The sequence below is a fragment of the Cygnus olor genome, chromosome 6 (genome assembly GCF_009769625.2).
Source record: "Cygnus olor isolate bCygOlo1 chromosome 6, bCygOlo1.pri.v2, whole genome shotgun sequence".
Lineage (NCBI taxonomy): Eukaryota > Metazoa > Chordata > Aves > Anseriformes > Anatidae > Cygnus > Cygnus olor.
The window spans coordinates 23,541,536-23,557,433 of NC_049174.1; the positions used below are offsets into that span (position 1 = coordinate 23,541,536).

The 15,898-nt window shown below is 50.7% G+C and overlaps 1 protein-coding gene across 2 annotated transcripts in view; it reads right to left on the bottom strand.

Annotated features, from left to right (window-relative positions):
* LOC121072237 (unconventional myosin-X-like) overlaps positions 1-15,551 on the bottom strand; it is an 85,731-nt gene extending 70,180 nt beyond the window's left edge. Inside the window, exons 1-2 of one of the 2 annotated variants that reach the window (XM_040561663.1) lie at positions 15,392-15,551; positions 3,098-3,196 (exon numbers count right to left, since the gene is read on the bottom strand). In XM_040561663.1, the coding sequence (XP_040417597.1) occupies positions 3,098-3,196; positions 15,392-15,412 (120 nt within the window). In that variant the 5' untranslated portion in view covers positions 15,413-15,551. The remainder of the gene's footprint in view (positions 1-3,097; positions 3,197-15,391) is intronic. The other variant, XM_040561664.1, reaches the window with a different exon arrangement.
* Between the last annotated feature and the right edge of the window lie 347 nt (positions 15,552-15,898).

Sequence of the window (15,898 nt, forward strand, 5' to 3'; positions counted from 1 at the left end):
CCCTGCTTGCCAGCTCACCAGGTGCCACCAACGGACCTGAAGGACCCCACAGAGAGCGAGCCCACAGTGTACAGCATGGATCTCAGTGCTTTCTCCTGCCTGCTCCCTTGCAGTCCTCAGGCTGCTGTAGCTGCTAAGAAGAGGCCAGCCCGGCAGCTGGAAGCTGCAGACAGAATCAGGTCACCCTGCCCCCTCCCAGCCACCTCGCCAGAGCTGGAGCTGCGGCAGGGAGCTCATGGCAGCAGCACCATGCAGGCGCCAGCCAGTGCCCCTTTCAGCCCCTACCCACACCGCTGATGGAGCAGAAGGGGGATAACCTGCTGCAGGATCTTTGTCTTTGGAGCAGACACTGCATACACTTCCACGGGAGAAAAAGGGGAGCAGGTTGGGAGAGTCGGACAGAGAAATCTGGGGGACAGTACAAGCTACAAAGGTGCGTCTTGATCAAAACCACTACAGCACTTTCAGACCATGAGGCAGCAAACCTGCCCACCTCTCTTCTCTCTGCTGACTCGGACTGATTTTGGAAGGGGACAAGTCCAAAACAGTATGATATGATCTGCCTGGCAATTACTCATTTACCACCACACTGTCAGCACTTGTGGCCATTTGGGCCAGACAAGAAACAATAAAAAAATGTCTAGGGAAAAAGCTGAGTGCACAAGTGTCTCAAAAGATAGCAGACGTTTGGCAGCACCTGTGCCAAGAGGCTGCTATGCCTGAACAATAATTGTGTGATGGGTCAGAGCTTGTTTACTTCCTCCTGTAGAAAAAAAGGAGAAAATGGGACCCTGAAGAGTAACACGGCCCTGAATACAAGGCTAAATGATTAGTCAGGACTAGATCATCATCTATTAACCCTGTCTTGAGACTCTTGATTGTGATTATACATCATCCCTCCCTAAAGAAGAATCTGGTCCAAGATCCACAGTTACACAGGTACTCTGGCAGGACTGTAGCAAAGCCACAGCGAGAGGAGTGTTCATTAGCTCCGGTACCCTCTGGACAGAAACACTGCATAGGTGAAATTATTCCCTGGAGGAGCAGGCTGATGCTACATTGACACCCTAACTGAGTCCAGGATGTCACCTGTCTCTCCCCAAGGCTGGGGAAGTTCACCGATACCCTTGCCCATCACTTCAGTACTAGCAGCTCACCCTTCCTCAGGTGGAAACTGGGTCCTCCAGCCCCATTGGGATATGGGGGGGGTGGGGGTGGGGGTGTTCTCCATGCCTGTCAGAGGCATGGGGCTTGGGGAAGAGCTTTCAGGTCTTCCCTAGCACTGGGAGAGGGCTGACTTTTAGCCTGTCCTCTGGCTTCCAGGGTGGACACTTTTCCTGTCTCCGTATCACCAGGGATCATCCAGGGTCCTGGAGACAGGAGACGTGTTTTTTTGTTCTGCCCACTGTCGTGCCAAAGGGGTTTTCCCTGAGAGGAGCTCTGACGTTTCAAAGGCACAAACGTGACCCAGACACGATGACTCTCCACCCTTAGAGCTTGCAGGGTGCTGCACTGACTCTGGCCAGCCAGGCCCTTTCCCACCTCCAGCCACGCCAGGAAAGAGGCCTTCGCTACTCCCCCACTCAGTTCTGGACCCCTCCATCAGCCTGGAGCACAGTTCAGAGGGCTTGGCACTATCCTGCCTCAGGTATGGTAAGCCAGGTCTGGCTTCAGTGGTTTGCATTACTGAGCTGATTCCCCTGGCTGATTTTCCCTGAAGCAAGTGAGAAAGCACAGACAAACCGATCTCTCAGCAGAGCTGCCTCTGGAATCCCCCTTTTCCAAGAACACATAATGTTTAAAGGGAAAATTATAGGCATTAGCAAGCAGGGTTTTTTTAAATTTGGGAAGAAAAATATCTTTTAGTCTTCTAAGTGCAAACAAGCCCTCAAATACCACACAGGTACTTCACAACACAGCCAAAGATTTCTGCTTTCTCCCCAGTAATGAGGTTTTCCTCCTCAACCCCAAGTTCACCCATTAGTGTGACCCTGAGCACACAAGCAAAGCTCCCACCCAGCATCTGTTATGTTTATTCATAAAGCTTTGGGCTGGTCTGTCCCGAATGCGGTTTCCAATCTCTTGTGTTTCATAAAGTGTCAGCTCCTCCTTTCCTTCCAGGAAGTCACATTTCTGATGGATTTGTTGCTTGAGAAGTTTTTAAAGAAATAAAAACAAATGGCAAAAGCCCTGAAGTGTAAAACTGGACATCTTACCTCAGAGCCGCAGTGAAGCTGGGCCAGAGCAAACACAAGGACACTAGATTTAGAGATCAGCTGGCTCATCCAGTCCAAACCCAAATGAAGATGTTTTCATCTGAGTTTTCACCAGGGATAAAACAGATGATGCCTCCTACAGTTGCCAAGCAATAAGCAATGAAGAAGAAAGGCAAGGGAAGCATACAGGACAGCTGTTGTGGAGGGCACTGACTAGAGAAAGCCCTAGAGCCACCACCATGTGCTTTTTCCTGCATAAGCCATAAAGCGCACAGCCAAATTTGACTCAGAAAAAACCCTCAGTGATGGCAGTTAATAGTTTTCCCAGGGTTAGCAAGCCGAGCTGACTCACTAAGGATTTGGACAGTCCCCAGAGGTCAATTCCTACCAACATAACTCCACGAGCACTGCAGCAGGCACACCAGGGAATTGCAAGGAGCACAGGGCTGGAAATAGGGCAGGGAAAAGGTTTGTTCCCCATTACCGGCGGAGAGCAGGCAGAGCTGAACAGAACAGCCCTTACGGCCGCGTGGCTTGGAAGAATTGCATCCTGGCAGGAAGGGCTGATTACCTGGTGGGACTCCATCCTTCCTAGGAGCCTTTTGCCAATATGGTGGTACCGTTCATGCAGCTTCATCAGAGACGGCACAAGAACAGCCATGCAAAGTGAGGTGAGCGGACAAATGAAGAGAAGAAAGGGAGACCAATCTTCTTTCTAACCTTAGTTAGACCTTTGACATGGTTTATAATAGAGTTGGGATACTTTTCAGACAGTGGCAGCACTTGAACTGATACATTTCCTTTTAACATAAATATGCAAGATCATGAACTCCATATTGCAACTTGGCGTAGGCTACAGCCTCATGCAAACCTCCACTTACCATGCCATAATCTGAGGTGAAGAGCACGTTTCCATCGGCACATGAGCCGACAGTACATGGCTGCAGCTGGTCCTGCTCCCGCAGCCATACCCTGGCACCCTGCAAAAATCAAAAAAACTCCCATTAGAAAGAACGGAGCCTGAGAGGTCTGCACGTGGGGTGTGAACACTCAAGGAAAGCTGGAGGAAGATGCAGTGTTCTAAGGCTACTTCCTAACTGCAGCTGCTTACAATTTTTAAGTGAGTTCTACTTAAGTTTTCAGGGAAAATAGTTTGAACTTCTTCAATATAACATGAGAGGAACAAAAATCAGCTTTAATGAGCTTCGTGAAGAAACCAACATAAGAAAACATCAGTTTTTATAGAAAGTAATGGAAAGATACAAACACAGAATAGTGGGTTAGACTGTCTAAACATTTTTCAACTTAGAATAGCAAGTCATCAAAAGTCATGCTATAATAATAATAGAAAATGTAAATAAAGCCTGTTTACAATTTCATACACCCACACGTCACTGTAGGTCGAAATGCTCTCAGAAACCATCAGCCAAAGCTAAGCAGATTTCACAGAGCTTTCTGCTTTCGTCTCTTGCAAGAGTTTCCTTGGGTAAGTGACACGATTTGAGTGTTTTTCTGATGTATATATACACTGATGTACATGTGATGTATATAGTCTCACACACGCACTATAATATCTTAAATTGCTCAGAGTCTCCCCAGACAACCCTGAGCACAAAGGCAGACTTCTGGTAACACGCATTTATGTCCAGTCGAAGTTGATTCTCAGCCTTGTGTTTCAAGACCTCAATACACAAAGCCAGGCTGTGTCACAGGAAAGGATGGGTGAATGGCTTTGCTGCGAAAACCTGTGCGGAGGGAAAGGTTCAGGGGAAGGTGTCAGGATGTGAGCAGAGATCAAAGTCTGGGGCTCACCATACCAAATGTAAATTCCGTCTGCAGCGGCTGTTGCAAAGGCAAAGCTGTATGAATTGCATGGATCTTAAGTCATGAAATAGATTTAAGAATTACTGCTAAAAAAAGTATTAGAAACTAGGCTTGTGGATAAGAAGTCCTTAAATAGTACAATGGAAAGAAGGGGCCCAAAATGCAACTTTAATGGGTGCCAACTGACAATTAGGAAGCAGTGTGTGAGTTTCGTTTGAAAACTTTCTAGTTACGTAGAAACACAGCCAAGGCAGCTGATCTGTGGCCTCCTAGTAGTCATCATTGCCCTGTGGCCACACCAAGACACTTCTGTCACTGTGCAGATGATCTTAAACTTTACATGTTTATTTGGGCTAGGTAATAAAAAGGTCACGGAGACCAAAATTACTTTAGCTTTTTTGATGGAGCTTTCACCAGAATCATGCCCAAGATGTGTTGTGCAAGTATGCAGCCAGTCAGCATCTAGAAAAAAGAGATAAAATGCAAGAAGAACAAGCTGCCCCACCAGACACAGTCTGCATTATGCAGAATTAGGCACAACATCAAACTGCTCTTCAGTTATCGCAAACCAATATGTTCTGTCTTCCCACAGAAATCAAACTCTGCTTAGCTAGGTATTCAGAAAAAGCCAAAGTGCTGAACTGTTCAGGAATATTAAGAACATCCCGCTTTTTTCAATCGATTCATAAACCTACTTTCTTCCTAATTTGTTTTATAACCCTAAGATATTGATTATGAAAGCCCTCTTAAACATGTCAGCACCATTACCTCCTTGTTTATAGGCTTATTATATTTGAAGAGATATGATAGGATTTCCATATTACATTAGACAGAATGTGGAACAATAGTTTATTCTTACTGGTTTATTTTACTATTTTTAACTACTTTGGTCACTTTAAATACTTTAAAACCCTGCATTTTCCTTTCTGTAGAAGATATACCTATTGAACAACCTCCAGCCCTCCCAGTTTTAATGACATTAAGAAAGCCGGCATAATTCTAGCTTCACTGCAATGTTCTCCTTTAGATTTCCCATCACTAGATGAATGAAAAACACCAGTGCAAGGATGTATGCCAATGCAAGGATTGTGTGTGAAGCTCAGCCCTCACAACCAGTGAGCAATTGCAACAGAGAAATGTTTTCTTAATTTTACAGATTCGAGTTTCAAGATCCCAGAGAGATAGTAAGCAATGCATTGAATAGAGAATTTGAGGGACTGTTAGAGATCTTCATGACATCCTTCTAACATTTTCTGATTTTTCTGATGCTTTAGACAGTGTCTTGAGGTACCCGGGCAAGACATTGGTAGTTAGAAATCATCCATATCCCAAATCGTATTCAGACTGCACAAACATCTTCCACTAACACATGTTGCTGTTCACATCTTTTTCACTAAAGGCCCCTAGCTACCATCACAATATCAAGAGCAAAGAGTCATCATCAGAAAACTGAAAATATGTTCCTGGAGCTCCCAACAAATAGCAAGATGAAAGAAAACCTCTTCTAATACACTTAGCACATTCTCAGCAGTGCACTCTCAACAGCCTGCAGACGCCGCTAACCCACAAGATCATAGGTGGGAGCTCCATTAGTCAAGAGCTGGACCCACACCCTCCCCTGCACACACGCACAGCATTAGCAGCATGCCTTCCTCGCAAGACCTCGTGCACACCTGCAGACAAAGAGAACCTGGGTTACACACACTTCCCGCTCACTAAGCTCAGAAATGAGTTTGGAGGAATAGGCAGCTGATGATCAGCCACACAAGAGATGCTCCATAGGCACCAACTCTGATTTTTTATTAGGTATCATTTAGAGGTGAGAAGGAGGGAGATGGACGGGGTGACCCTCTATCTTTGACTCCTAGGAATTATCAGAAAGTCCAGACTGACCCAGTTCCCTTTCCCAGCAGAAGTCCATGTACAAATATAGTAAGAAATACTCCCAAAAGCAGAAGACCTACTTCCCTTGTACAGTATTGCATCATTTTCTACACACTTAACGGGAGATCCTTCTCCTGCATGCTGCCCAAGTGCAGAGGGCAATGCGATGAAACTCCCAGGCACTAGGGCATTTCAGCTGCCCAGGACTTACTTCAGTCCACTTTGATGTTGCAGTAGTTTTCGCAACAGCAATTGCCTCTGCCCAGTAGAAGTGCACTGCACCCATTTATTTTGTTTCCAGAAGGAGCATCATGCTGAGACAGCCAGAACAGGAACCACAGAGCAAATTATTCTAACTTCTGCCCGGCATAACACCTATTTCCTGAAAGACTGAGTTTGTTTTAGTGCATCTCCTTCCATCAGCCCTTTTTTTCTAAACATGAAATTCCCCAAGGAGCCTTGACTAAATACAGAAACAGATGGCGACACCAAAGAAACTGCCCTCACATCGTTCCCCTCTCCCCCAGTACCATGCATTTCATTGATCAGTTGAAAGGATTAAATTGAGCAGAAAACTTAAGAACTGCCAGGCAGCAAGACTAAGCTTCCATGGGAGAAGCAAGAGAAGCAAAGCAGAACAGCAATCTGCTGGGGTCGGGCGGGTCCCAGCTCCCACAGGCAATACAGATGATGGGAAAAACCCTGCTCTCCTAGCACAAGGTGGAAAAACCTCAGTTTTTTGACTGGGATAGAGAAATTCTTACCTGCATCCAGAAACAAAAAAATATCACAAAAAATGAAGCAACAAGCAATCACTGTTTTGAAAAGAATATATTAATGGACAGCTAAGGAATAGAGTGATGATTTTGTGTAATTGTTTTCAAATGAATAAAACTGGTAAAATACTAAAGATATTTAACTTGAGTTCCTTTTGTAATGAGAATAGCTCTTCCCCTCCTGATTCCTCTTTTAAGTAGGATTTTGTCAAATTACCCCAACACCCTCAAACAGAGCAACAACAGCAGCTACTGAAAGAAAGAATAAACTAGTAATGTACCAGAGTTCCTGTACCAAGAGGTCACTTGGATATTAAACAAACTCAGAGACCAGCATCCTCATTCCTACAGTCTCAGTGACAATCTGTCCACAATCTGGCCTTACCACAAAGTGCATAGCAAAGCACAATCCTGAAAACTGATCCCATAACAGGGAGTTATAATTTAGAAAATAAAGTTGCTTGCATACCAAGAGCACTGTTTCATCAGCCCTGTCTCACGCTCACAGCATTGTCTTTCACTGAGGACACTGAACTCCAGACATAATTTTTCTGTTCACAGAGCACCTGGCACTTTGGGGTCCTTGACTTGGAAATCCTTGTGCACGATCCTCCCTCCTTGTGCACAAATCTGCACAGCTCCCAGGAGCAATGTGCTTGGCAGGGGTGCATCAGGTGGGTTTATCAATGTTCCAGGAGATACTCAAAGAGGAAAAATGCTTTTGATTGAAAGATACTTTCCAGAGAACGAACCATGCACACAACTGCCTAGCTTGTTTCCATTATGGCATGTTTTTGTGATGTTTTCTTTGTGAATGAACAAGACTCTCAGCTTTCAGACCTATCTGCAGATCCATACTATGAGAGGCCCTTGCAGGACTTTGGTTTGGGCCAACTCCTCCATCAGCCATTCTGCAAGGGGCAGGGATGTCTCAGAAAAGGACTCTCCTGCACTGTGAGTCCAAGTTAAACATCACTGTGGGTGCTACAAGTTTTTCAGCTATACATACTGTTGTGTATATGCATACCTTTGTCCTGAGGCTGTTCAGTAGGTATTAGGTATCCAAGCCTTGTGTTTTCCCTGCCGATGGATCCATATGCTCCGAGGTGTGGAAGCAGCATCATGCAAAGTCAGCTGTCTTCCTGGCCTCAGTGGGCTTTGTGGTTGAAAGCCAGGCAGCAGCACTTGGGCTAGAAAGGCCCGTGCCATGCAGACAAAGCCAGGCTCAGGTTTCAATAAATGCACTTTTCAACAGATTGATCTAGACGATCATGAATAAGTGATAGGACAGAAATAAAGAGACTTAGCTAATGGACACAAGACTGGTGGGGAGGGGGAGTCTGTGACACCCTAGATCCATATGGGAAGGGATGCAGAAACCCTGCTGCGTTTCTTGTGTCAGTCTGACATGAAGTCACCCGGCCAGTCCCCAGGCTAGGTCCGACCAGCAGGAGCGGTACCTCTGGGGGCCTGGGAAAACCCAGGAGACCACAGGTGGAGAGAGGCAGAAGCAGGAACAACCGAGCCGGCAGCAGCCAACATGGAGCAGCTGGGAAGAGCAAAAATAACAAGAACAAAAAATAATTTACTTCTTGTAAGGCACACGGATGACCTGCTGTGAAGCTAGGAAGAACTGAATCTCACCCGGGAATGTGCTGTGGTTGCAGCCCCACAGACTGTACCTGTGGGGCTCAGGGAGCTCCACGGCCAGCACAGCTTGTGGAGCCAAGCACAGCTCTTGGGGCCAAGACGCAGCTCAGCCCCTGTCTCAGGCAAGTTCAGTTATCAGCCCTGTTCCTTCCTAATTAAGGGGAAAAGTCCTCAGCGTACCAGCTGATCTGCAGAATAACAGCTCTGTGTTATCAGGAAAAGGTTACGCATCTTAAATCCTCTCAGAGCAGTTTGTCACTTACGGTCACTTATATATGTGCACCGATTCCCACCCCTCTCGCCACCCCCCCCCCCCATCTGCTCTGCGCCTCTCTCCTCCCCCAGTTTGGCTGCTGCACTGCCTCTCTCCTCCTGCACATCTCCCCGCCTCAGATATCCCCCAGGATGCGCCTGCTCCTTGAAGGCAGGGGGAGAAGCTACCAACTGCAGCAAGCACACCGTCTCCTCGCCACGAGAGAATTTGACCAACAGCTTCAGAGCTGCAGCTGGACTGAGGTTTCCCACTCGTCCCCAGCACAGCTGTGCCCAAGGCCCACCAGGGTCTTGCAGCTTTCCCTGTAATCACTCCAATGCCGCGGCACCTGCTGCAGATCAGTGAGTCTGTGGGTGCTGAAGGCAAAGGGGCTGTGGAGTGACCATTCGTCTGAGGGGTGGCAGTGCCAACGCCCAGATGTGACACTTGAGCAGGAAGGCAGTCATTATCGAAACCAGAGGAAGGTCAGGAGAGGTGGTTTCTGCCCATCCTGCTGCGGATGACAGCACAGCTGCCTTGTGAAGCTGGAGACGGTGGCAGCGTCACCTCTCCAAAACCCACTCAAAGCCGAAGCACTCTCACAGCACTCTCATGGCATTTAAGGTCCACAGAGGAGAGCTCAGTGCCTCACGAGGCCACAGCAGCCTGTCAAAGAGAAGCCAGCCCCAGCATCCGTGCAATGCATTTTGTAGAAGTCTCAGATGAGAGCCCTGAAACTATTTCTTCAGCAGTTTCTGTTAAGCATAAATCGGGATTATGTCCAATACCTTTCTGCATCTTGCCACATCCTTGACTCCAGTAATTCCCTGCCATGTGGAGTTGTACCATCTAGTCACACATTATATGTAAAAACACAGTTTTTAAATCAGTCTCATTCCCATGAACCAGAAAATCCCCTTTTCTTGTGGTTAGAGGTGGAAGAACAGAGGATTCCAATCCACCTTCTCTGTCTCATCCATTATTTTCTGCTCTTTTGCCACGTCTCTCCCTATTTGTCATCTCACTAATAAAGTATTCTCGGGTGTTTCAAACTCTTCACGTGAGACATTTTCCTGGTGTTTGATTGTCCTCGGTGTCCTTGCCTCAAACACCATGAAAAAAGCAAGTGGAGTGCCTCTGAACTGGGATGCACTTTCAGTCAATCTGAAATAAGGGTAGAAGTGGAAAAAAAATTTTTAAAAAAAGGGAAACAGCCCACATAAGTAAGATGTTGGGAAACAGAAAAGACAGTAGAGTCCAAGCTTCACTAATTTCTCTTCTAAAATCACTGGGGACAACAGCATGCGCTAGTGGCAGTATCCAGTTACTAGATGGGGATGAGAGCATTGTGAATAACAACGGAGGCATGCACAAATTTTTAATAGGCAGCCCTGGAAAGCACCCCTCCTGCATCACATTGAGATGCTGATGAACTTTCCCATATTTTTGTAAACGGAAAGGACACAAAACATTTTAAAAATCAACAGGTCCAAGCATTCCCAGAGATCTGAGTAATAAAGTTTCTCACCAGCTGATATTCATTTTTGATAAGCCTGGAAATGAAGAGGAAATTCCATGAGACCGGAAGGGTCAGAGCCTAAATGAGGGCTCTGGCACGATTATCCCAAGTAGCCATGGGTTGCTTAATCTGACAACCCCAGGGAAGATAAAGAGTTTTTTGCCCCCAGAATTTTCAATTTAATGGTACTGTAGCGTCAATTATTTTCCAGCACCAGTCAGCATGCAGAAAGATGGCTAGTCAAACAGATCTCTTCATTCTTTTATTAGCATACAAGCATAAGAGATAAACTGGACAGTAATAGACTCTCACAGCACTGTTCACATAGAAAGCAGTGTTCTGATAGGTGCCAGACCCTGAAGAGCCAACAGGTAAAAATACAGCAAATGGATCTCAAAGCAGTAGTTATGAATGGCAAAAATCATTACTAAGCAAGGGAGTTCCTAACAAAACTCTGCAGGGACAGGGCCAATACTATTCTGTATTCTCATCAAGGATGTAAAACCAAAAGCAGTGCTGCTAATGCCGGCAGATGCCAACATCTGGTAGATCAGTAAGTGTCCACAAGGATGAGACCATCAGAGCAGTGTGGATTCCACGCTTGTTTGGACAAAATGGGATTAAAATACAGCCAAACGGAAAGGTCATATTCAGGGGAGAAGGAATGCAAGAACACTTCAAAGAGAGGAATGTCTACTGGAAAGTCACAGACCCAAAGAGGATTGTGAATTGCTACACAGAAACTCCCAGGACATTTGGTTGCAACAAGAGCTGATGCGTGTCTTGGGTGGATAAACAGGAGCAAGGAAGTTTACTGCTTACTTAGGCTTTGAGGTGTGAGAAAGAACCCTTTCAGAGAGCATCTAAAAAATTCAGTCATTTTTGCTCTTCAGACAGATCCCTTGTAATGCAAAAGCACTTGTGAAAATGTTAACGTCATTATGTAGATTAGCCAGAGCCAGGGCTGCCCTATCTAGCCCAGACGCTGATAGCGCAGGGATGAGAGCAGCATGTGGCCCAGCACGGGCTGCAGCCCTCGCCTCGGTCCCTGCACGCTCAGCCCCCTCCTGCTTGCTGACCCCTGCAGCACTGCGGCGCTCCTGCTGCCCCTGCAGCGCCAGCACACAGACAGACGGGGGCCCGGGAATGATTTCTTGCAGGCTGAAGAGATATTTGGGATGAAACAGCTCTCATGAAGCAGAAGCAGGACCCAAAAATGGATGTGGCTGCCAGACACTTCAGAAATGAAACGGGATTTATTTTAAACCAAGGTTGTGTAACCGCTTGAAGAAACTGCAAAAAGCGGGGGATCCTCCAGAAATAAGACTTTCCAGAAAGCGTGATTCAGCCAAATCTTAATCATTGGTTCAATATGCAAGTAAGGGGAATGAGCAGGACTAAGACACAGCCCTGGTCCTAACGCCAGGGCCTGAATTTCCACCTCCTCCTCAAAGACACCAACACCCGCATCTGTGAGAGGCCTCGCTGCTGGTTCACTTCACCCAGACCCGCGGGGCAGAAGTTTCAATCTTAATGATCCCATTTAAATAGCTTGCCCATTTTCCCTAAAGTAAAATGGGAAACGAGATGTTGCGAAACGTTCACAGTTACGGTGATACAGCCACGGGAGGCGAGAAGCGAAAGCGGTGTGGCACGAGGAGGGTCGGCAGGCAGCGGCGAGCTGCCACGGGCCGGCCTGCGGAGATGCAGCTCCACTTCGTGTGGGCCCCCCTGCACCCAAACTGCAATTGCTGCTCCTGAACAGGGCAGGGGCTCCTTTTGTCCCACCTTTACCTCCTTACAGCGCTGGGAGGTTTGGGGGAGGCGCAGCTGGGTTGGGGGATTCTGCATGTAGGACATCCGTGCTGAAGCAGTCCCATGGGTATCTTCAAGGACAGCGATACTTCTCTTTTGCTGAACCGCACAGACTGAATAGAGAGGGGTTGCTCTGTGTCATATTTACTTGGTGACCCTCGAGCATTACATATGTAATAGTCAGCATTTCTCCTCTTCCCAGTCTCTTGAGATCCTCTTTTCTGGGAGGTCACAGTATTCTTGCTAAGCTATCAGGGAGCGTGGTGAGGCGTGTGGTCCTCAGGGAAGGAGAGGCTTGGTGGGATTTCTCCCCCGCAGAGCAGCCCCACTGCTGCAGGAGATGACGTTCTGCCTATCATTCCTTCCCAAGCTGGCATTTCCCTAAGCCAACAGTTGTTAACACACAGGCCCTCATCTCACCATTATCTGGAAAGACAGCACATCACTCATGGTCAGCGTCATCAAAGTCAGTTGGAGCATTTATTTCCCTGTGCTGCAGACAAGGAGCTGCGGGAGGATTCTCCAGGCCACCTGGCCAGACGCCTCAAGCAGTTTGGGGCTGTGGAGGTAGCTCAGATGTATACATGGTTGCAAATCGGGCAGCCCTTGTGCTCCAGACAGGCTGCTCCTCCATGGGTTTGGACCTGGGGCTGATCCACATATACCCCTGGGGGAGGACAGGGTCAGTGAGCGAGGACCATGCCAGCTATTGGGAGGAAAGCAGAGACCACCACAGCCATGCGGGACTTGAGTACAGGATCCCCCTGCCTTTCTGCCCCCACCTTAGAAAGCTTAAGGACTTTGGCAGATTTATTCTACAACATGGATTAAATGTGTTGCATTTCACCATGAGAGCCATGAGGAAACACGTTTAACCCTTAAAAATGCCAGCATGTCTAGGCCGGTGGCACATGAGCAGGACAATGATGTCTGTGACTCCACCAGATGCTGCTGCCTGGTTCAGCCTGACGTGGGGCCACATTGCTGGTCACTGGAGAGCAGAAAGAGCCTCAGAGAGGGACGGGATGGGAGCAGCGTCTCCTTTAACCCTGGTCATGGCACTCCTGCTCCTTGGGGAGAATCGGAGAGCGAGTCACATCCTCTGTGTCACCCCACATCCTGCCCACGCTCCAGACACACAGGGAAACCACCACCCGGCACCGCTGGCTGCAGCCCTTCCCTCCGGGGCCCCTCCTCCCTGAGTGCCAGGCATCTGATGGCAGGCGTGCGTCCACAGCTCTGTGCTCTGCCGCGTGCCGAGGATGAAGGGTTTCCAGTCCGGGGCACAGCAGGGGACAAGCCGTGGCAGCACGCACCCCGCCAGCTCGCTGTCAGTGGGTCGCAGCCAGGGGAGGGCACAGCCTGTGGGAAGTCCTGCGGCGGTGCCACGCTGGCACAACCTGTCCAAAGCACCTCCACAGACAGGACACATAGGCTGAACCCATCATCAAGCCGATTATCATAGGTGGACTTCAAAGAATAAGAACTCCTATGGTCTCTGCCAAGCCGAGAGGGGAACCAGGGAAGCTGGGAAGACACACAGCATCCGCACCTAACCCCAGACACCGGCCGTGTGGCCCCGCATGCTGTCTGAACGCTGGCAGCACAGGGTGGGAGCCTGCTAAAGCCAGACCAGCAATGTGCTGGGGGTTAAACTATCCATTGTGAGGGATGACATGCATCCCCCGGGACAATCTTGGCGTCTGCTGCAGCAGAAAGAGGTGGAGCAACTCCCTTCTGCTCAGGCGCTGCCCTCCCACCAAGAACCCCCATGGCCAAGGAGGAAGAGTGGCCGGGGTGCAGCAGATGCCAAACATTCCCGCTCCACAGAAGCCACAATCCCTGCTCTCGCCCCCACCGCCTTTCCTGCAAGGCTCGAGGCTTTCCCATGCGTGCTTGCCCTGGTTCTCCAGCCCTGGCCACCTTGCTGCACCAGGGTTTGAGCCCGTGACTTACACAAGATGTAATAAGAGTCCTAGAGAGTCCGGGCTTCAGGACTGCCCCCAGACCTATCCTGGAAATCCCTGTTTCACCAGGTAACGGCAGAATCACGCCTTGATGTGCGCAGTTGGACAAAGCTCAGAGCACCCTCCTGGGTGCTGCTGCAGACACACACCTCTGGGCACCCTCTCTGCCACTGCCTTTTTCCATCAGGCACTTCAGGCTCCTCAGTGGCTATATTCCTGGTTCCCTGTGACAGAGGGGTGGCCACAAAGGCTCTGGTGAAACGGCCCTTTGGGAAACCCTGGCCTCCATCTGATTAGATCCAGGCTGCCAGGAGCAGCAGGTTAATCAGTTAATGGCTAAAACGATCCTGAGCTATGCGCTGTGCTGGCCTCGGGGTAGCCCCTGCCGTGCAGCCCAGGGGCAGCGGCTCCTTCCTTCCCAGATCTGGGAAAACATCTGCTCCGATAAGGCCAGCGCTTCCTGGGGGAGGGTCAGGCCCCGGCCCATTAGCTGCTCCACAGGGGCTGGAGTTTCCCCGGCGCACCCAGGGCAAGGCAGAGGCCAGACACTGGGTTTAATGGCCTGGAAACCAATGGGGACGGGAGCGGGGGTGCCTGATGGCCCCAGCCGCAAGGCCCCAAACACGAGGCTTTCAGAGCTCAGCCGCAGACCTCAGGACGGTCCCATGGCCCCACAGAGCCACAGGTGCTGTCGCCCATGGGGCCAGCACAGGCTGCCCCCAGCCTCGCAGGAAAGACCCTCACAACCAAAGGCAGCACCAGGCCAGGCTGGCAGCATGTCAAGGAAAGAGGCAGAGAGCATTTTGGGAGGGCTGGGGCGCACATGGCACCAGGCACGTGCATTAGAGCTGCGCACCTCTGTCTCCCGAAGGTGCAATGGGTGCCCCGCGTGCTGCTGCAGAGCGCCCAAAGTAGGAGCGCTGCGGGTGCTCGTAGGACCACAGCCCACGTCTGACGGGGACCAGCCTGGCTCTGAGGAGCCCGCCGGTGTGAAGGTGACTGGGCAGCGGCCCTGGCGAGGCAGAGGCCGGAGGCGGGCGCACCCTCACGCCGCACGCTCCCCGGTTCCTCGCCGGCTTCGGCTCTGGCCCGGTGCCACGCGCGGCGAGCTGAGCCGTGACATGCACACGCAGGCAGGAGCAGGCTCCGGACCTTTAAGTCGCTCCGGGGGATTAAAGCAGCATGCGAGCGTCTGCGGGCAGCCATGACTATGGTACGGCACACGCACCGAGCCCGCAGCACGAGCGGCTGGAGCCACGCATCCCTTGGGCTCCGGTTCCCCCAGCCCACGCGTGGGCTCCCGGACTCCACGCAGGGCCCGGGCGGTGCTCGGGAGCCCCGCACGCCGCCTCCGAGCGCTGATTAAAATTAAAAAAAAAAAAAAGTGAAACTTGGGCTCCGCTGCTGCGGGCAGCATCCTCCCCGAGCCCCCGGCCGAGCCGCTCCCTGCGGCGTAAGCATCCCACCGGTGTCCCCCCCGCGCCCACCTGGCGGAGAGAGGCGTCCATCTCAGCGCCGCATCGCCGTGCCGAGCCGAGCCGAGCCGTGCCGTGCCGTGCCGAGCCGTGCCGTGCCGGGCTGGGCTGGGCTGGCCGCGTCCCGCCGCCGCCGCTCGCCGGCCCCGCGCCACGCTGGCTCCGCCTTGCGGGGAGCGGGGGGAGGCCGGGGCCGCCCCCTCCGCCCCGCCCCGGGCAGCGGGCACCGGCGGGGGGACGGGCACACCGGGCCGGGGGGGGCCGAGCAAGCGGGGGGCTGCTCCGGGGGCAGCACGCCCCGGGAGGGCGGCGCGGAGAGGGGCAGGGGGCAGGGGGCTGGGGGCGGGTGGGGCGCTGGGAATAGGGTCGAGAGGGGTCCTCTGCGGCTCTGCCGAGGGTGCTTTGGGGTTAGGGTGCTGGAACGGCCAGGGGCTGGGTGATGTGTCCCAAAAGTGCAGCCGGGTCACAGTCTGCATGCTGGGGAAGGGGTGGTGCGGACGTGTTCCTTGCAGTGGGAAG